The sequence below is a fragment of the Zonotrichia leucophrys genome, chromosome 2, assembly GCF_028769735.1.
Source record: "Zonotrichia leucophrys gambelii isolate GWCS_2022_RI chromosome 2, RI_Zleu_2.0, whole genome shotgun sequence".
Classification (NCBI taxonomy): domain Eukaryota; kingdom Metazoa; phylum Chordata; class Aves; order Passeriformes; family Passerellidae; genus Zonotrichia; species Zonotrichia leucophrys.
This window is the reverse complement of record NC_088171.1, coordinates 17480544-17502096: the sequence shown is the minus strand read 5'-3', so window position 1 is coordinate 17502096 and position 21553 is coordinate 17480544. Positions and strand designations below refer to the sequence as shown.

General features: G+C 39.5%; 2 protein-coding genes across 2 annotated transcripts in view; one reads left to right on the top strand and one right to left on the bottom strand.

The window, feature by feature from the left end:
* APBB1IP (amyloid beta precursor protein binding family B member 1 interacting protein) overlaps positions 1 to 11917 on the top strand; it is a 69451-nt gene extending 57534 nt beyond the window's left edge. The window contains exons 11-14 of the mRNA XM_064704064.1: positions 3346 to 3444; positions 4380 to 4497; positions 8337 to 8434; positions 10415 to 11917. Of these exons, the coding sequence (XP_064560134.1) occupies positions 3346 to 3444; positions 4380 to 4497; positions 8337 to 8434; positions 10415 to 10948 (849 nt within the window). The 3' untranslated portion in view covers positions 10949 to 11917. The remainder of the gene's footprint in view (positions 1 to 3345; positions 3445 to 4379; positions 4498 to 8336; positions 8435 to 10414) is intronic.
* A 401-nt stretch (positions 11918 to 12318) lies between these two features.
* Positions 12319 to 21553, bottom strand: part of LOC135443641 (protein adenylyltransferase SelO-like) — a 24697-nt gene continuing 15462 nt past the window's right edge. Inside the window, exons 16-19 of the mRNA XM_064704065.1 lie at positions 19604 to 19683; positions 18725 to 18768; positions 14859 to 14938; positions 12319 to 14538 (exon numbers count right to left, since the gene is read on the bottom strand). Coding sequence (XP_064560135.1) covers positions 14416 to 14538; positions 14859 to 14938; positions 18725 to 18768; positions 19604 to 19683 — 327 coding nt within the window. The 3' untranslated portion in view covers positions 12319 to 14415. The remainder of the gene's footprint in view (positions 14539 to 14858; positions 14939 to 18724; positions 18769 to 19603; positions 19684 to 21553) is intronic.

Here is a 21553-nt window from a genome sequence, read left to right as displayed (position 1 = left end):
AAATATCAAGCAGGGGCAATAAGGATAAGCAAAGGTAAGGAATTACTTTGACTTGAAGAATGACTGAAGAGACTAGAAGCTTGTGGGCTAGAAAGGGTATGATGAGGATCTCTAGGCTCAGGAGTGGCATGGAAAGGTCTGGCTAGGGGTCAGACATTCAGTGTCTCTTCTAAAACAAGAATATTACACAAAGCTAATGGCAGTCAGGTTCAGAGGAGGGGGTGGTTCTTCATAGAGTGTGTGACAAACTTGATAAAGTTGTTGCTAAAAGGTGTTGTGGATGCCAGAACTCTCTTTGTGCTCAATAAAAGCTGAAGAAGTACATGGAAGAGAGCTATTTATGGAGAAACCCCGTGATTCTCAGAAAACCACCAAAGATCATTGCAGACAGAGAGCTACAGAGAAGGAAGTATCATATATGCTTATCTTGTACTTCCTCTTGCCCCATTCCTGGCCACTCTCAGAGTCCAGGTACTGGGTTCAGGGACCTTTGATCTGACACAGTAGAGGTGTTCTTGTGGAACTGGTGTTTCCATAGGGTGCCCCAGGGGAGAGGGCTGCAGCAGCCTCTCCTGAGCACCCCAGAAGCAGATCCCCATGGCAGGGCTGTGTGCATGTGCAGCACCATCACCTTGCTTGCTCTAGGCTTTGACCTCCTCTGCCCTGTTATGCAGCGTGGACATTCTTCCAGGTGTCTGCATGAACCATTTTTTAAATTATGGAAGCCTTCTATTTTTGCTTGTAATAAAAATACACTCTGGTAGGTGTGGTGTTTAAAAATGGGGGAGAATATGTAGATGCAATGGATTTCTTGCCATGAAATGAAGGGGAAGGAAAAGCTCCCTTTTTTCCTTTTTTAAAGGTTTGGGTGCCATCTGTTGGGCTCAGTAGGACCTTACACACTAAAGCAAAAATGCTGGTTGCTGGTTGAGAAGCGCCTGAAGAACTGACTTTACAAGGGTTTCAGTGTATTTGCACCTCCTGGTTCTTTTGTCTCCATTGGTGATAACATAACCCAGGTATATGGGATGTACTCTGTCACACAGAAAAGTGCCTGCTTACAGTTCCCTTATAAAGGTACCATTCAGGCTGAATTCTCTGATTTTCAGTGTTTGGTCACGTAATGGAAAAATAGTGGAAGGAAACAAGGATTTTTGGGCATTGTGTCCCAGCCATGTCTTGTGCTACCAGAGCCTACTCTGAGCAGCATTCAGGCTCTCTGAGGCTCTGGGAGACAAGGACAGGCAGATGCTGGGAGCTGGAGCAGGCTCTTTGTCCAGGGCCCTGGTTACTGCCTTGTTTGATACGTGGCAGAGGTGTATAAAAACAAGATACAGCCCTGTACACTGGGCTGTGGAAAGGGGTCATGTGTGGGGTACCAGGTGGGGGAAGGTTCACAAGGTGGGCACAGCCTTGCTCTGCAGTTAAGGCACGAGGTGGCAGTGAGCTGGCACCTCTGGGCTTGCACTGGGAGCTGTTCCTTGCTCTCAAGATGGGAGTGCCTCAGAGCAAGGTGGTGGAATGAGGCAGCCACGGGCACTTCCAGAGTCAGAAGCAGACTCAGCATATTCATTGTCCAGGGGACATGGCCAGCTCTGTGTTTGCAGAGTGGGACCTGTGTGAGCAGGGGAGTGCAAACATGCAGGGACTTGTAACAAGGTTACAAGTAGTAGTAAGGGTAATATCCATTTGTTTTTTCTCTTCCTCACTGTTATCTCCATGGTATGTTCCCTCTCACTCCATAATTTGATGATACAGGGCTTTGGCAGCAATAGTGATCCTCCATCCCTTGCTACTCTTTCTCTCCCCAAGCCACAATGTTCCTTATTCCCTTGCCCTGTGTGAGGTCATGCTGTGGGCTGCTGGGTTTAAAAACCAAAAACTAAAGCTACAGCATGATGAAATGGGTTATATTTAACCCAGACCAGTTCCGTTTTTTGGGTTTGTTTTTTTTTTTAATCAGAATGTGGCCTCCTGAGCAGCTGGGTCAGGACAAGGAAGGGAAGCCTGGTGTCTGCAGGTGAGCAAGGGACACGAGGCTGAGGAGCAAGTCTGCTGTGTTTGGCCCTGCTTTTGGGTCACCCAGCTGTGGGCAGGCTTGGCTCTGCAGCAGGACATCCCAGCCAGCAGCAGATATTTGTGAGGAGGTGGCACCTGCATGAGCCAGAGGCTGGCAGTGCTCTGTGCTGGGAGGGACCTTGCTGAGTTCCCTGTGTGCAGCACTGCTCTGCTTTGGGGACTTAATGACACCTCTAAACCCAGTGTCCTTGCTAGATGGAGGTGGGCTTTGAATTTTTAACTGCACAGGCTGAAAAGAGCAAATCCTTGGAGCATATTTATCTATTCTTTGTGCATTCACAATATTTCACTAACTGTGCACTTAGAATTTTTAAGAATATAGATAGAAATGAACATATAAATAAGGGATAATGAAGTGTTTTTCCTTTGGGTCCACTCTTTCCTTTGCATATCAGGAGATGGCAGTATGTCATTCCATCCAAGTTACTAAAGACTTTCATCCTTCTCTGCTTTAGCAGGGAAACCAAATTCCTTCAGAGTCTTAGAGAGAATGTTCAGTCCTAGGCAAGTAGGAACTCTGGCATTTTAAAGGTCGTTGAGTTGCAAAGATATGTCAACACATATCCATACTACCTTGGTCAGTAAAGGAAAGAGATCCTAAATTTTGTCTAAAATGAAAAAAAAATGTTTTAAAAATTGTAGGGGTTTCTGGTACAAACAAATGAAAAAGAGTATTTCTGATGGTGCTGGATTTTGAATGATCCTCTGTCCAGAACATACAACAGTTTTATACATAATTTTTGCAAAAACAGCAAGAGTAAAGAAGAATAAAAATATATAAGAAGAAAGCTAGAATTGAGCCCAAAGAAAAGCAGTCAGTCAGGAGGAAAAATATACCTGAGCTAAACAAATTTAACATAGTCTTTGAAAACCAATCATGTTCAGTGTTCAGTCTAAGTGCCTCATGTATGGCAAACCACAAAATGAGAAATGAGAAACAGACTTTCTTCAGTGTTAGTACATTGAGTGTTAGACCCTGAACCAGAACAATTATAGATTTCATTGAACTCTAGATCACTGTTACATTTCTGAACTCACATTACAATACATTTAAATGATTTCAAGCAAAAGCTGCCAGTGGCAACTCGTGTATTGTTCATAATCACCATATTTTTTATATTTTCTTACACTCTGTTTTTGCTGCCTTTTTTTGTTCAAATCACCTTCATTATGTGTTTTCACAGGGTCATTGTGTGGTTCCTTAAGACTTTCATATAGTGATTTAATTTCTGTGTTTGTCTTATTTTATAAATTAATATCTTTCAGCACCCCCAGATTCAAAAGGAGTCACAGTATATCAAGTATTTGTGCTGTGATGATAAAGCAACCCTGCATCAGTGGGTAACAGGAATAAGAATTGCCAAGGTGAGATAAAAAGCAAATTTACTGTAATATATTTTCTGTAAAAGCAGGTCTTCCTGAGGTTGCTGACTGTCATCACCTCAGCTGGAAATGCTGTGACAAGAATGGACATTCATGTTAATTTTACCACAGAAACAAAGATCAGAAGTGCATGATGAGGATGGATTTACTGAATGTCCCTGTGCCTTAGCTATCAGTATGTTTTTCCTATTAACACAGGAGTGAGTTCAGTAGCTATAAAACTCATGTACTCATAAAACTTACTGCACAGTTATCTGGCTCAATAATAACATGCTGTAGCTAAAGTGTGCAAGCTCTGGTCAGTCCAGTTGTGACATTTTTCAGACAGTCCTACCCAAATTGTCTGCCTCACTCTGTTCCTAATTGACAGCCCATTTTTCTTTGTACAAAACATTAAGGTAGATGGATCTATACATAGCCTTGGTATTGGCTGTATTTTCCCACATAGACCTACTCCTCTTACCTGTTAGTTTGGGCTTTTTCCTGACAGTTCTGCTGGAGGGTGGCATATAACAAAGGTGTGGGGTGAACATAAAATTATGCTGTGTCTTATGCTGGCAGAGCTATTTGCTCTAGAGCCTGGGATTCAGTGTCTCAAGTCTCCAGTTTGAAAATGTAATACTTGGGAAAATATACTGAGAACAGTTGATTTTAAAGCGAGGTTTCCAGAATTTTACTGGTACTGAAATGACATGTAAGAATGATAACAGTAGGACTGTCTGGTCACAGGGATTTATGTTTTATTGTGCTTTCCTCCTGGCCCTACACATAAAAGGCACACTACTTCTAGAAAGACACCTTCTAACAAAACTAGGTAGAAAGAAACAAGGTCAGAAAAGTTGTCCAAAAGCAAAATGAATGCTTGGCCTATGTCAAGCCAATGTCAAGCTCATGTTATTGTTTTGATTCTTTTGCAGTATGGCAAGACACTCTATGACAATTACAAATGTGCAGTGAAGAAAGCTGCCTTGGCCTCTCGGTGGGCAAATCAAAAAGTGGTGGAGCCAGCTGCCCCTGCAGGATCCTCATCAGCAGGTGAAGTCACATTTATTGCCCCTTTCTGTTATCATCAGTGTTGCATTGAATCTTTGTCCAGAAAATTGTCCTCTGGATTCAGCAAGATGTCATTTTATAGACAGGCCAGTGTAGCAGCAAAGCTCTCACTTTACAGTTAGAACTTGGAGAATACAAAGACAATTCACTGAAGATCAGTTTAAATCTGCACAACTTAATAAGGCATTTTTCTGTTGGCATCTGAATCCTTTATCCTCCACTACATTTTGCAGACTGATGGTCTGTATACTGAAAATTTCTGTTTGCCTATCTCTACACTGGCTGCATTGGAGTTTTTCTTCCAATTAGTAAAAGGGGTGAGTGGGATATTGTGAGATTGATCACTATGGAAAGATTAGAAAAGATGATAAATCATTATAGAAAGGGTGAGTCACTCTCTGTCCTAGCCTTTCACTCATATGCATGATAACAATGTGGGTGTTAGGACACAAGTAAGAAAGGACTGTGTTATTTTCTAACCTTACTTTTCCAGTACCTCCATCATGCTGCTGTTACTGATCTAATAATGATACCAGTAAAACAGTGCATGATAGTAGCTGTAATTTGCATGACTATTTCTAATTTACATGCTTAAGATATGCTTTATTAGGATGGACATGCTGGCCAAGTACTTACTGTCATAAGGCAGGTAAAGTTGAAATTACTATTGGAAGTTAATACTCTGACTTCTCATGTAGACAACCCAAATAGCTTTCTAGGGCTTCAGTTCATGTTTTTTGAGTACATGGGAGATAGAAGGTGGTCTTCCTACTGTTCCTTGGAGTCAAATCATGTTAATAAATACACATCTGGTGTGGGGAGACCAGTAACAGATTGTTTTGAGATCAGGGAGATTTCTGATGGGGAAAGGTGTTTTTAAGGGCTTGTTTTTCTACTCATTATCCTGCTCTGATTTTGTTAGCAATAAATTCACTTTGTATCTCTTAAGTTGTGCCTGTTTTGCCCTTGATGGTATTTGGTAAGTGATCTCTCCCACTTCTCTGAGCCCACAAATTGTTTGTTAAATTTCTCTCCTCTGTCCAACTGCAGAGAGGAGTGAGCAGCTTTTGTGGGTGCCTGGCATCTGACCAGTGTCAACCCTTGACAGGAGGAAGTTTACTTGAGTGAGGTTTGGCAGTCCTGGGACATTGGTGTTCAGGGGCTGGCAGCAGCAGAGAGGGGTCTGGCCGGGGTGCTCCATGCTGGTGCTGCCATCTGTCCTGGATATGGGCAGGACTGAGGCCCTATAAGGGTGTGTATACATCTCTGAGACTTCAGCTCCTGACTAGAACCCAGGAGCCCTGCATGTGTTCCATAGAATATCTGCTCATTTTAACTAATGGATTGCATTAAATGGTTAAGTAGCCTGGAAAGGTTTTAGTCATGTATGCTGTCTCTGTGGAATTATCTCTGAAGGATCATTAGTGTTGTAACTGAGGCAATTCACTGTAATTCTGGGTATCTTACACTTGTCATAGCTGCCCTATATAAAGCCTGGGGCCTGACTATGCTGCTAGAACTGCCTAACTGTGAGCAGCTGTTGGTTTGTGTTTTGGAGAAGGAACAAAGGATGTTCACTTCTGTTTTCAGATGGCTCCATAGCCATTTGTATGAGCTGACTTCAGTACAGGCTAAAATCTGCTATAGAAAACTACAGTCCTGTGTGAACTGGGCAGGGCTGTACTCTGTTAACTTCAGTGGCAGCCAAGGAAGGCAGGTGAAATTCTCACTTACCATGTAGCCATTATTCCCTGGACACAGTGCTGTAACCAACACTGGTATGTTCACATGTACCCCAACCTGTGTAGTCTGTGGCTCTGAAGCGTCCCAGGTGCACGCGTCCCAGGTTCACCTCAGTCAAATTATGTTGTTTCCCTGTTTGCTTTGTGCCTGTGTGCCTTTGAACACTAAAAAAATCAGTGTATGTAGTGGTCCTGCATGATATGCATCACAGTATCATGGTGTTTGAAAGATGGAAGATGTCACTTTATGCAGATGTTACTTATCACTACAAAGATAAATATTTTGCATTTGAGTGTCTATATTTTGCGTTATTTGGACTACCTTTTTTTTTCCTTAAAACAAATACTAATTCACTATAAAATGTTGAAGAAATTAATTTGTAAAAATACTATAAAATTTAAATTAAAAATAAATCTTGAGAATAGAATGTATGGGCTCACATACTATATTGTCTGGGAGTACATTAGCTGGCTGGCAGGAGATGATGTATGAAGTGTTACTTTCAAGTCTTGCATAGTTTATGATGTCCATTAACAGAAGAGGAAACAGATTACCATGTTCCAACCTTCTGTTGCATGATTTTTGCCAAGTAGAATACCATACCTGCACTAGATAGAGTGGATCTCTCTCTGCTCTCCTTCATTTAGTTAAATCTCAGTATGACTGAGGGCAGCAACATCTTTAAGCAGTGTGAAAACCAAACTCTTGCTCTGCTATGAACAGCAGACAAAGGGAGGTGAGACAGTAACTTGCTCCACTTTAGGGAGCAGAACCCTTCTGGGCCACAGAACCCAGGGATTTTCATCTGCTTCCACTAAGGAAGGAGAGCCACAAGATTGGTTTTATCTCTTTGCTGACTTCCGTGTGAGTCCTTAAACAAATACAAGATTATAGTTTGAATGATCCGAATGGTACTTTGGATTAAATATGCTGAACAATATGCAGGCACAGGTATAAAACCTCAGCATGTTAGACCACCTTCTGTCATCCCTTGAAGCTTAAATAGCCTTAGTAAATTAGGCACACTGCAGAGTTTTTCTTCTCTGCCAGTCATGGGATTTGCAGGTATGGCAGTAAAAATACTTTATTCTACTTCTTATCATATTCCTGGAACCTCTTTGCTGATCAGTAAAGTATGTGTTAAGATTAAAGCCACTGTTGTTGCTGTAGACAGCTAAGGGTTCACTAATATCTGAGAAGTACAGGAGTGGAACTTTACTGGATCTCAGAGCTGTAAATTATAATAGAGCTAAGGCAGTCATTAAGATTTGCCAATGCAGGTCTCTAGGCACCAAACTCTGTCTACTACTTTGACACACACAGCTTTCAAAAGTGCTGCACTAAACTGGAGAGTATTTAATCCTCATCAAACTACACAGGGGCAGAGGATTTTTTTATAATTAAACTTGTAAATTTGTTCCTTGGTCTCACATTCATTTACTCCATTTGACATTACTGGGTTATTTATGCATATTCCTTGCACAAGCAGAAATGGTGGGCAGATGTTTTGCAGAACTTTAACTCCGCCAGCTTTCAGATCTGCACTATCTGAGACCACAGTGAAGTTCACAGATCTTTATGATTCCAAATGGGGCAGATATTTCAGAGCTGGGGAGATGTTTTAGCTCATTTACTAAAGAAAGTGGATCAGCCCCTTGGTAGGATTTCAGACTTCCCACTGTAATGACTGGTTAATATGAAACTATGGTACTTTTCATCTTTAGCCTAAACTAAAGAAAAAAAAGGCAATAAAAACTGGGAATATAGTAATACTGGTAATACTACAGCACACTGCAAACTTCAAAATGCTGTTATGAAACACAGGTATTTTAATGTGAGGTGCTTATGGATTTTAATGTAAGGTACTTTATTTTCCTTAAGTAATAAACTGAATAAGAAGAGTCACAAAATGAGCTTGAAGTAAAAAACAGATTTTACTGAGTTATGTATACAAACTCTGTAACAAGTGTTTCCTTGTGGAAGTTGTAAAGAAATTGTTATAGTTGGGTATTCCCTGATCTGGTTAATATCACAAAAACGTAACACTCTCTTCCCTCTGGCTCCTCTCCTTCTCACAGGTACTGTTCAGTCAAATGGACAGATTCCCCAAAGTGACCATTGTTCCAGTGCAGAACTTCCAGACACTCAGAATAAAGTGGATACAGCTGAGGCACAAGTGAGCAGTTACTACAGCTAAATGTCATCTGTGAATGAGTTTTCCAAGTTTGTTTTCCTTCACTTACTGTCTTCCTCATCAAAGTGCCAATGAGAATGATTTGGCCCCTGGGAAAGGTGGCTGCCTCCCACACTGCAAACAGTGTGTGTGCTGTGCAGAACCAGGAGCCTCCAATGGGAGGTGAAGGCACAGCCATCCACTGCTTCTGTTCTTCAGAACAAGCAGCCATGAGTTCATGTAGCAGGAACAGGAATGTACCTGCTGGGATAGTCTCAAAGTGTGCTGCCAGAACCTTGGTGCCATGTTCTGTCTTTGCCAAAAAAAAAAGGTGTTGCCTTAGAAACTCAAGACATACAATAGTGTTTTCAGTAGGGAACACTGCACAGCTGTGAAAAAAAAATGAGTGTGTAAGAAAGGAGAAACTGTGAAGAACTAAGGGAAAACCTTACATGTTTTCCTTCAGCTCTAAATGCATTTCTTGTTAAGCTCCAAATTTAATGTAATTGCACCAAGTCTGGCTATAAAAATATCAAAGGGTACAGTAAAAGAACCTCAAGAGCATTATACAGAAAAAAGGTGTGCATTTGTTTGCAGTTCATCATTCAATCTCTTCATAATGTTTGAAGTGCACAGGACAAATGAGATTAAATTCCTATGATTTTCCTGTCACCAGCATCACATGTTCTACACTTCTTGTTTCTGTCTTTGAGTTCCTCATGTTTCTCTGTTGTGAACCTTACTTCCTCTGGACCAGATCACATTCTGAGAACTCAGCCACTGGTTCCCTCCTCCTCTGTCTCATTTACTTCCATGTTCATAGGCAAGGAGTGAGGAAGAGGAGGCACACGTTATAATTAGCTCATGCTAGAATTAATGCTGCAGGGGTGCAGAGCACTTTTCTCTAGAAGCAGCAAACAGGAGGAACAAGAGATCTGTGTGCAGCCATTGGGCTTTGATCCCATTGCAATTATGGACATGGCGGGAGAGCTCCCATGACTGCAGTGTTGTCATGAAGGGCCACAGGCTGTTTAGCAGAGACAGACCAGGAAAGTGCAGTGGTGGAGTTGCACTCGATGTGAAGCAACACTTGGAGTGTGCCGAGCTCTGCCCTGGTGAGGATAAAAGGGCAGGCTAGGAAGGGTGACACCATTGTGGGTGTTCGCCACAGGCCGCCCGATCAGAAGGAGGGAGTGGATGAGGCCTTCTGCAGGCAGCTGGAAGCAGCCCCACAGTCACAGGCCCTGGTTCTTGGGGGGCTTTAACTGCCCTGACATCTTCTGGAGAAGCAAAACAGCAAAGCACAAGCAGTGCAGGAGGTTCCTGGAAAGCACTGATGACAATTTCTGTCCCAGGTAGTGAAGGATCCCACAAGGAATGCTGGGCTGCCCGACCTTAGACTAACAAACAGGGAAGGCCTTGCTGGACATGCAGCGCTTGGGGCAGCCTTGGCTGCAGAGACCACGAGACTGTGGAGTTCAGTATTGAAGGAAGAGGTAGCAGGACAGAGAGACAGATTTCAAACTCCAGGACTCCAGGGGAGCTAACTTTAACATCTTTAGGGATCTTCTTGGAAGAATCCCATGGGAGAAGGCCCTGAAGGAAAGAGGAGTCCAAGAGAGGTGGTCAGTATTCAAAGATCATTTCTTCCAGGCACAAGGACAATGAATCCGAAAGATACTTCCATGGTGTTAGTCTTACTAACTGCAATTACTTGAAATTTTAAGACCATCTTCTTTTGTGGACAGATTCAAAGCAGCACTATGAATACTGTCAACAGGGAGGGTTCCACTGTCAAAACCTCTATGGGCAGCTTCAGAAAGAAAACAAAATACTCTTCATGGTTCAGGCAAAATGTACTCCACCTAATTTCTCTGTCTACTATACTCATGTATTTTCACATCTTTTTATGTTCTTAGGCAGTGGCATTAGTTTACACGTTTACTTACTGTGCCTGTCCTTTTATTTTTCTGCTTATTAAAGGCTGAAACAAATAATGCCAGTGCACCTGGCCAGGCACAACCGTTGCTGAGGCAGAAAATCCAGAGTAAGAGGACCTCACTGCAGCCTCCTCCTCCACCTGAAAGGCGTTCATCTGCTATTTCTTCTTCGCCAGTTCTACCCTCCAAGGTGATACGAGACAGTGGCATTTTCCTAACAGATCCAGAGAGCTTTCCAGCACCACCACCTACACTGAAGATTGATTTTCCTCCTCCGCCACCACCATCTGATTTCTGTGAACCACCTCCTGATTTTGTGCCTCCACCACCACCAGTGTCCAGCAGCAGTAATGGAGATGTGCCATTACCCCCTCCACCTCCACCTGTCTCCAATAAGCCACCACCACTTCCAGTGAAGAAACCTGTACCACTTCCTCCCAAAAGGCTGGAAAACACAGGACAAGGTGGAGAGCCACAGTCAGCAGGGCCACCTCTGATTACAGGGGGAGGCAAGCAAGCAGATTTCATGTCTGACCTAATGAAAGCTCTTGAGAAGAAAAGGGGTAACAGCTCCTGAACTCTGGGAGTGAGTAGACTTTAAGACATAGCTGATTTTATGAGGCACCACAGAAGATCATGCCTGGATCAGGATTCTCCAGGAGGAATTCCCCTGCAGAGTTTCTTTTGAACTCAAGAAGATGGGGTACCCTTTGTCCCCCGCTTTGTCCCTGCAACCTTTGTCCTTTCCCCCTGCACCTCGCCATCCCCTGCTCTTAACTCCCATTCCAGCACCAGGCCAAGGTAAGAATCAGCTGGAGAGTCTTGTTTCCCTCCACAAGAACAGCCAGGGATGGTGGAGCAGCACTCTGGAACCAGCCATTTCAGAAACTGAAATTCATCTACTCTGGCTGCCTTTTTAGTAGAATTGGAGTTAAAGGAAAAATACAATGTCCTCATGCAAATTTTGAGAAGTGGGAAGGAAGATCCCTTTTCACAGAAATGCCCTTAAAAAGTTCTTTATCAGAAGAGTTCCAGCCGTGGGGGGCTTTCTTCCAATACAAAGGTGCTTTTAAAATTTTGAAATAGTCTGTCTTAAAAATTAAAACCTCAGCTAGATTATTGTGAGATGCAAGTTAGGGCCAGGACCATTTCCAGACAGTGTCACCCCAAATGTTGTATACTCCTGTTTCTGTATGCAACTGAGTCATACCTGTCAGCATTCACAGCTGCTGCTTTGAAATCTCATTTATTTGGTTACCTTTGACAAAGAAAAAAGTTTTATTTTGAAATCATGTATGCTTCCATGGTAAGCAGGAATTTTTTTTCTCTTGGCTAACATCTGTCTTCAAAATGTACCTAGAAATGATGTGTCTTGTGAAAGACTTAGTAATTATCTTGCACCTGATAGGAATGTCTCTTCCCACAGGTTTTTCCTTTGTTCTCCCCATTTAATTCTCCACTGTTGATTTAGGAAGCATTCATTGTTAGCTCTTAAATAAAAATAGCTTCTATTTTATATCTGTACAAAGTGTCACAGTTAATGAACAGCCATTTTACTGGCAATTGGAACTTCAAATATTTTAAAGAATTTTTGCCTATACCTTTTAAACGTTGTTTTTCTTTATTCTGGTGTTTGCCTCTTCTCATGCACACCTGACCTTCTAGGATACCATCAGCAGTATGTCTCTGTATTTTAAATTATAAAAAAGCATAAAAAGCAAAGTGTGTGGTCTAAATAAATAAATGCATGCAAGCACCTGACAGAGGAGGGAGTGAGCCTGCTGTGTTTGCCAGAATGGATTTCTAGATCCAGAAGTGGTGATGGAGTCGAGAATGACAAGCTGGTGGCAGTGCCACTGTCTGTGTTTTGGGTCACCTTTAGTCTTATTTGTGGCTTAAGGTTGGTTTGTCAATACTTACACACCTGCATTACAAGCTTAGCAGAAATAAGAAGGCTGTAACCATGTCTTGATAAAGAACCTTTTCCTTTGAAATTACTGCTTTAAAAAAATTATTTTATTTTCTTTTGTTTTATTTTATTTAAAGCTGAAAACAGTGTTTGAAACCACATGCATTTCTGCCTGAAATGATTTTGCTATAAACACCATGTTAAGCTGACAGAGAGAGAGTCCATCCAGCTCTTACTGGTTTTTGAGCTCCCTTGCTTTCAGCTGAACTGAGCAAAAAGCTCCCACCAAAGAACTATGCCCACCATTAACCAAAGTGTCACCTGGAAGTCTTAAATTGACATGCTGGGACATTCCAAAGGTATCAAAGCACCTTCAATCTGCCAAACTTAAAAATCCCCTCTAGGCTAGTGTAAGGCTCAAACAAACCTCAGTTTAAGTGGAGAAGAAAAATACCAACAGCCTAAAAGTAAGAAGGTTAAAACCAGGAGGTTAAAAAAAAATTAAAATGAGGAAAGGATTACTGTTTCCCAATCCCTTTCCATATATAACTGAAGGAAGCATTATGCAGAATCATTGAAGAGCTAGGTGTCATTTTATGACTAAGTATTAGGAGTGCACTTATTTGAGATACTTAGGTGACAGCAGCTGTCTGCAAGTCAACTGTTTTTAAATCAAATTACTTTTATGAAATATACACCCAGCATCAAAATAAAGCAGAACATGTCCTTGGAAAAATGTTGCACAGTAAGGTCACAAAGCACTGAGACTTTTACAATGGCTTTGCTAGCATTCACTCTTCTTGCCAGAATGCTCAGTCTCCCACCCTATTTCCTCCCTTCTCTTTTGTTACAACACAAAAAAATCAATTTTAATACATTTTACATCTGCAGTCGATCATAATTCATGCACTTAATCTTACACAAAAGAAGTTGAACTTTCTTCAAAACAAAAAAAATCAAAGCCTACAGAAAACTCCAGAAATGAAGTAAAATGCTGTGATGATTAGACCTCTATCAACTATTTTGTGTAGGTACATGGTTACATGGAATTTTTTCAATGTAAGATTTAAACTCCATTCAAAGAACAAAGCTACCTCTTATTGAACACAATTATCTGGCTTGATCTGGTACTAAAATACGCTGCAAAATACAAAAAGTTGTTCCAATGCTGTAATTCAAAGCATTTGTAAAAAGAAATTAATCCTTCTACCTCTACCTAACCTATTGTCTTCTAAATGGTCTGCACATCACTAGACCTTACAATATTTTAGCCTGAAAATATCTGAAATTGCAGCATGTCCTTTTTAACCTTCCTCCATACCTGAAATGGAAGCAGTCTCAGCTGAGATGCTCCCAACACAGTCCTTTTCCAGGGCCAAACAGCAAATTTTTCCTGAGACTTCATATCTATGCACCAATAATCTTTCTACTCCTATCAAAAGGTACTTTCAAAGAAAAGTGGTCCTCTGGATAAGCACCTGACACCAGCAAAGACACCAAAACTTACTCTGGAGTGAGTTTTGTCTCTCATTTTGTCTACTCTTTTGTCTCTCCCAAGACAGACATCTTTGCTAACTATTTAACTGAATTTCCCTTAAATCTTTTGTCGGATTAACGAGACAAAACATAATCAGAATGAGAAAAGGTGTCAAGGTCTAAGATGATCCTCTGTGCTAGGTCTGCAAGGTTTAAGAACATTTATGTCTGCAGAACACCGCTAAATTTGATGAGTGTGTAACAGCAAGAGGAAAATCATCAAAATACTGCATTATTAAAATTAGCTTAGATAAATTTTAAATTGATCAGTCCCTAAAAGTTATTTTAAGCTAAAGACCCACCTGATCAGCATGAATTTTGAGAGGTTAAGTGCTACAATTTGACAGAACTTAAATATTGGGACTCAAAGTAAAGCACAGCTGAATGTGAGAGGCAGAGTTCTCGATGCCAGTAGAATCTGCTGGTGCAACCATCCATAGTGATGCAATTCTTTAATCTTGAGACTTCCTAAGTTGGTCAAGAACAGATTCCAGTCCACAAAGTCTAAGGGAGAGAAGTTCCTGTGGCTTGATCCATTAGCCCAATTTGGAGGCTTCAGCTTTGACCTTGCTCACTCTTCTTGCTTGTCTGAACCTCCCTCAGGATGAACAGCTGACTTTGAGATGCCTGGCCCAGGCTGGGGGGCGCAGGGAGTACCCAGCTCTCTCTGCAGCCTCCTGCCTCTGAAAGGGCTGCTGCAAAACCTGCTCTAGGAGCTCAACCTGGAAGCCATTAAAAATGGGTAAGTCTTTATATCAAATGTTTTCTGGCAAACAAGGAAAGTTTTTTCCTCCTGACTCCAGAAACTATCACATGAATTGCTTAATGTTATTTCTACTACTATTAATACAGTCACTACTATTTATGTTATAATGAATACCATTAATAATTCTGTTAATATTTTAAATAGCAATTGGTGTTACATGGTACAATTTTGGTCAAAATGTAATACAATTCAAAGTGTAAATGTAAAAATTGTTTCAATAGCTGTTATGCCAGTTATTATTAAATCTGTCAAGAAAAAAAAAAATAGATAATTTACCTCCGAGAAATCATTCAAATTAGCTTTTTCCACTGCTGATTCTGCCATCCAATTCCTAAGTATGTATCTAGGATTAACAGCTGAAACCAAGAGTAAATAATGTTAAATTTAGTTAGACATATTAAACAAAAGGAAAACAGTCATTGAAACATGTCACTGAAATCTTCAAGAGTTAAATTTGCAGATCAAGAAAAAATGCATAAAAAGGAAAAGGAATTTATCAATCTACTTAATTCTCTGAGTTGCTAAAAGAATTTTTTAAACTTGCACTATCAGTAGTGCCAAAATGCCAAACAGAAATTAGAGTAGCACAGAACATTGATAGAGGAAGGATTTCCTGTCAGGAACACCAGCAGGCTTTTCAAGTGCAATGAGTTTACCATGGCCTAGGTTCCTGCTGTGTTGATGGAAAACATTTCAATGTTGTCAGTACTTTCCTGGAGATCACAAAAAATGAATATTGTATTATTTAATTTACAAAGTAATTGCTAAGATATCCTTTAAATCTTATGTATATAGGCCATAAAAGCCTTTAATGTTAAAATTCAGCTGTATTTTTTAGAAACTACTTTTTCAACTTTCCTTTTAATCTCCTGGCTGGGGGTAGGCAGAGGTTCCTCAGTTTTTTCCACAGCTGCCTGTTGTATCCTTTTGGAAACCCTCATGACAACAGCACTGCTTCCCTGGCTTGTTCCAGGCTGCTTTTGTCTAATGAGCAGTAGAGAGAATGTAGCAACACTGGAAAATGAAACTGCTGAATTAATAAACCAGGATAAATCCTACAGCAGAGCCACTCCCAACTTACAAAAGGAGTTTTATCAAACTATATGCCAAGGACAATTCTAATAAGTACACATAATAAGCTCTCTAAACTTTCTAGCAGATTATGTCAATGAAATTCTTATTTTTGTTCTGCAATTAAAGGCTGGAATTCTACTTCAGTAAGTTTTCCTTTTATCTAATAATCAAAACAATGTTACAGAATAATTGTAACACTTCAAGCCTGCTTTGAAGTCTTAATTTGCAATTGGTCTGTATATTTTGCCCAATTCAAAAAGCATTTATTACATTAAGGCATTAGTGATACCAAAGATGTTTCACTCATGCAGTTGAAACCAAAAGTCGGTGATTTATGGACATACACAAACTTCATCTCCTTCTCTTTCCACTGATGTCCCAGTAGGTTTTATATTAATAAATGTTAGGTTTATATGTTTCTTTTTAAAAACCTGTGGACCTTTATAAAATATTCTTATAAATAGCCTTACAGCATATTTGAAAGCAGAGGAATTACCAATATTGCCATCTCAAACTCCCCTCTACTCAAGTCCTTTAACTAATTAGTTATTAAATTATTTTATTTACAAATAATATATTAGAAGGGGTCACAGACATTTTTCTTTTTCACATCCCCCCTGTCTAGTATGTATTTACATATTAAAAAAGTCAATAAATACAACTGTTTACTGGGAATCCTGATAACCTCTACACAGGCATAACAACACTCTGCCCTAACTAATAAAGAACAGTGTTTTATCATTTGGCAAAATAATTTGCTGTGTCCAAGTATTTGATTTAATCCAGTAAATGGGTTATCAGTAGTAAAGTGGGATAACTATTTTAAAAAATATTTTAAAAGGTGAAAAAGTTAACATATGACTCATTCAAAAAATGGTAATTCACATTAGAGCTGTGAGTCATTTTAGCAGGAGAATATTTGTCCCAGAAATAAATTCTTAACAATTGCAAATTGACAAGTTTCACAGTGGTTTTAAAAATGTCAGTATTTAACATAAGTGACAAGATAATTATGAAAGAGTAATACAAGCCAGGTAAGAAAAGGACAAAGCAAAAGAACTTTTGTGCCCTTTATAAGCATGATCTGGTCTACTTTTTTTACATGGTGCTTTTGTAAAGAAATACAATTTTAGACTTGGATTGTCAAAACTTTTGATCAACCCCAGAAGAACTAAGTTTAGGCAGAGCAAGATAAAACACTACTAAGAACAGAAAAAATAAAAATAATGAATAAGTGATGACTTTAAATGATTCAAGTTAATGTACCTTTAGAAGTGAGATTTTTTATTACACTAATAATTAGAGAAGGGTGATGAATAATGAGGTGTTAATGCCAATATATTCAAGGTCAATCAAAGACAGCAGTACACAATTTAGTGGAACTTCCCAACCCAGTTGAGAATCTGAGGAGCCAGGACAGATTTGTCTTCAACATGAAATGCTGGGTAAAAATGCAGAGTTGAGTGAATTGAGCCAGATTTCTGCTGGAAGTTGTGCTGACAAGGACAGCTGTTACAAATGCTCAAACAACCAACAAACAAAACAAAAACTGAAATAATTTTTTTAAGAGACCACAGGGGTGTCTAAGTAATCTGTTTAAATCCATGGATGTAAAAATGTAAAAAAGAACAAAAATAATCCCAAAAACCTCTGTAAGAAATTTCAGTCACACTGTAATATTGAGCACCTAGCAAAAGTCCAACAAGAGTTGTTGATTTTAAATAAAACAATAACAAACTAACATCAGTAGCCTATTATAACTTTTTGCAGCTCTGCAGTATGAATAGAGTGATGGTTGATTATATGGAAGAAAATGAACTGAACCATGAATCTTTGCAGATCAGGTTTTGACTGCTACCAAAACTAAGACCATTAGCACAAGTGTGATTTTGGAGGCAAAAATCCTTTTCCATGTTTCATCTGTCTCCTGCCTGTACTATGAAATCTTCTGAGATGCATGTAGAAAAACATGATGATAGTTTGCAGAAGATCATTGACAAATTAGGATCCTTTCTGGTTTGGAATAAAACCTCAGAATGTCAAGATTTTCTATAAAAGCAGATTTAAAAGATACAGCAAAATAAGAAATCTGTTTAAACAGTTTTCAGCATTCAATTTTAGCTGAGGAAAACAGGAGCTTGAAAATTCAAAATGATAATTGAGTGAAGGGCCTCAGAAATTCACAGATGAAGCTTCTTAACCCTATTGAAAACCAATAAAATAAATACTTCTTCTTGCTAGCTCTTTTCATATTAACTTTCTAAAATGCATATAGAATTTTAAGAAGTATTCTTCAAAAAGGATAGAGCCTTTGTTAGAAATGGGGATGCAAACCTGAAACCATAAATTGTGCCCTCTGTAATTTTACTACCTCATTACTGAAAGTCAGTGCCAGCTCCTGCCATTTTCCTGGCAAATCGATTGGAGCTTTAGAAGAAAGGGGCCAATCAATACCCAACAAAAAAGTGCAGCCATTTCCATCCTGCTTTGCAGGAAGCACCCTGCAAAGCAGTGTAACAGTGAAGCCTCTTGTGCAGAGTTTGATCAGATCTTGTAGCTCCTTTATTCCCTTTTGGCCATTGATTTTCAGTAGCTCATTTTCTCTTATAAGCAAATTTCACAAATTTACCACAGCAGCTTACTGCAGATCAAAAATATCTCCCGCTGAACAATTCTCGGAGTTTCATATGCACTGTTTCTGCTGATACCTAACTGCAGAACCTTTGCCATTCTGTCTTTAGAATAACTTGGAGAATCAAAGCACCTTCCTTTGCCTCCTATGGCCAGATAGTCCTTTCTCAAGGAGTTTTTCCTCTGGGTGACAGAAAGAAAAAGTGTGTCCCTATCAGAAATCTGAATTCTGTGTAGCATGTAAAAAGGGCAGAGACAGACAGAATGAATGTATATTGCTACAAGATTTGGAGCAGCATAATGAGAGTTTCTCCTCTTAAAAAAAATACTGTATTTTAGTTCTACCCAAAAAGAAAAACACCTACCACAAAAGAAACATATGTAAATAGATATTTGCCATCTGCAAGCAGATGATTCCTTTGGATTGTTTTACTCACTTGCCATTCTTGTTCTTCTTTTGGCATCTGAGTCACCAGTGTTACTACACATCAAAACAAACAAAAAGAAAAAAACAGAAAGCACTTCAGCTAGTGAGGATTAAGCTGATTTATTTTTAGAAATATCTTATTTGACTTCCATTAAAATCATTAAGTGCTCTGCTTTTGTGTTTGGCAGAAGCTGGTGTGAATCTCTATGAATAATTAGACTTGGAAAAAACTGCACACTTTCTTGTAGGTTTTGTGCCTGGTATTGACTTTTCCCCTAAGAATTTTGTTTACTGAATAAAATTTCCAAGTACCTGATGTGTATTTATTTTGACTACTATTAGCCATACATACCATATATAACTAAGAAAAAAATGTTAGATTCTTTATTGATTTAACACAAAAGAGTCCTGTGCATTCCTATCTATGCAACACCATGGTTTCCGAACACAATCTGTGTATTAGCAACTGTTCAATTTCCATCCCCTGCCACCATAAACAATGTTATTTCATGGTAAATATTTATAAATAAGCAGTAATTAAACACTATTCATTCCTATGTACTTGCAACGCCTGTTTGTGATTCTTGGACTGAATCTGTAGGATTGGTATTTGAAGAAAACCTGTCAGCCAAAGAAAACTGATCAGGTGCTCAGTGAAGGACAAAGAATAGAAATAACTCCTACCATGTCCTTTTGATGTACCTGAGTGTCAAAACAGAACTACAACAGTAATTATTGTTGAATCCAGCAGAATGTAGAGCCGAGAAAACCAAAAAGGCATATGAAACCATGTTTGGGCCAGTTTATTAATCCCATTAAAGACTATGCACCACAGATTAAATTTGCCTGCTTCTGGCAAATACAGATTTTAAACTACAACCAGACTCACCTGTTTAATCTCATGAGGTACATAGTAACCCACTCTGAAAATAATTTGTGTTTACCCAGATCCTGGAGAGCCCAGAATTCCTAAAGAGAAAGAAACATTTATTGACAGATAATCAGAGTTATTTTTCTGTTAAGCAAAAACCAAAGTAAGCAACAAGTACTGTGTTTTAGCCCCAGCTGGCAACTGAGCCTCACATAACCACCTGCTCATGGTCCCCCTCAACTGGGGTTTAAAGTAAGGTTAAAAGTAAGAAAACTTGTGGGTTGAGATAAGATCAGTTTAATAATTGAAATAATTTAATAATAACAATCATAATAGCAATGTGAAGGAAAATATCAAAAGGAGAGAGAAATAAAACCCAACAAGTGATGCAAATGGAAATCAATTGCTCACCAACCTATGCCCAGCCAGTTCCCAGGCAGGGTATCTCCCTGAGCTCTCTGCTGGTTTATTTGCTGAGCATGCACCAAGTGCTGTGGGATATCCCTGTGGCCAGTTTGGGTCAGCTGTCCTGGCTCTGTCCACCCCCAGCCTCCTTGCTCAGGGCACCACGAGAAGCTGCGAAGTCTTTGACTCAGTGTAAGCCCTGCTCAGCAACAGCTAAACCTTCAGTGTGTTATCAGCATTATCCACAATCTGAATCCAAAACATGGCACTCCACCAGCTACTAGGAAGAGAATTAACTCTTTTCCCAGCTGAAAGCAGACAATGAGCAATAAAAAGATTGAAAAGGCAAATGTATTATGACTGTTCAAAGAATTTTCTCCCTAAACATTCTATTAGCATCTTTTGCTCTGTATTGAAGTTATTTATTTTTGCTAGCATGATGCAACTACATGAATCCATCTCTGTTATGACAAATTTTACCTAAACATTTCTAGCACTTCACTCCTGTTTTTTCTTGGCTTATTGTCTGACCTATTTGATTTTTTTAAGCTACATAATTACAGGTTTCACTCTCTTCTGAGACTCATACATGGGTCAGATATGTTCATAGAGTTGTTTTTCATCAAAAATTGTGCAATAGCAAAATATATAAAAAAGAAAAGGTGGAGAGAAAGAGAAACTAAAGTCTACAGGGACAGGAGAAAACTGAGAAGAATAGAGACCAGCAGGAGAGGAGACAGGACTTGGAAGATGCTGACAGCAAGGAATCAGAGCTTGGGGTTACTGCCTCCATGATGGACAGCAAACACAACCCAGGCCTCCCTGGCTGATTACACTGAGCCAACAGCTGCTTCATATTCCTCAGCTCACAGACAAAAAATGAACTTCAGAGAAAGAACAGATTAGGAAGAAATGGACAGATAAAAGGAGCTAAACAGCACATATTTGAGAAAAAAAATAAAAGTAAGGGAAATTAAAAACAAGAAGAAAAAGTTTTGATCCCATCTGGGTTTTTTGGTTTTGGGTTTTTTTTGAGGAATAAGAGTAAAAAGTATATGAAAATTATATTTGATCATAAAAATGAGCACAGAAATGACTAAGAGCTGGGAATCAGGCAGGTGGATAACAGGTGAGTATGAGAATCAAGCATTTGTTCAAAGATGGGCACAGTTAGGCTGCTTTAGGAGGAATTTCAGAATGTTTTCAGTTAACACTAAATGCAAGGACTCCTGCAGTGTTCCCAAAGGATTCTAGCATTTTTAGGTCAATTTTGGTATGCAGCTGAAAAAATCTTTAATATTGATGCACAAATCAATAGGAAAACTTACTCATAAAGTGTGTAAATAAACAGAGATGAAATTACTTTAAAATTGAAATTCTTTAAAACAATGAAAACTTTTTACCACCATAAAATTGTACTTGTTTTTCCACATCAGTTTTGAAACTCAGAATTTGTGGGCTAAATCATTTCATTGTGTGAGAAAAAAAAAAAAAGATCAGGTTGCTACCAAGTGAAGGCTGGAAATGACCCTTGGTGTGGCAGCAGGATCACAACTACACCAC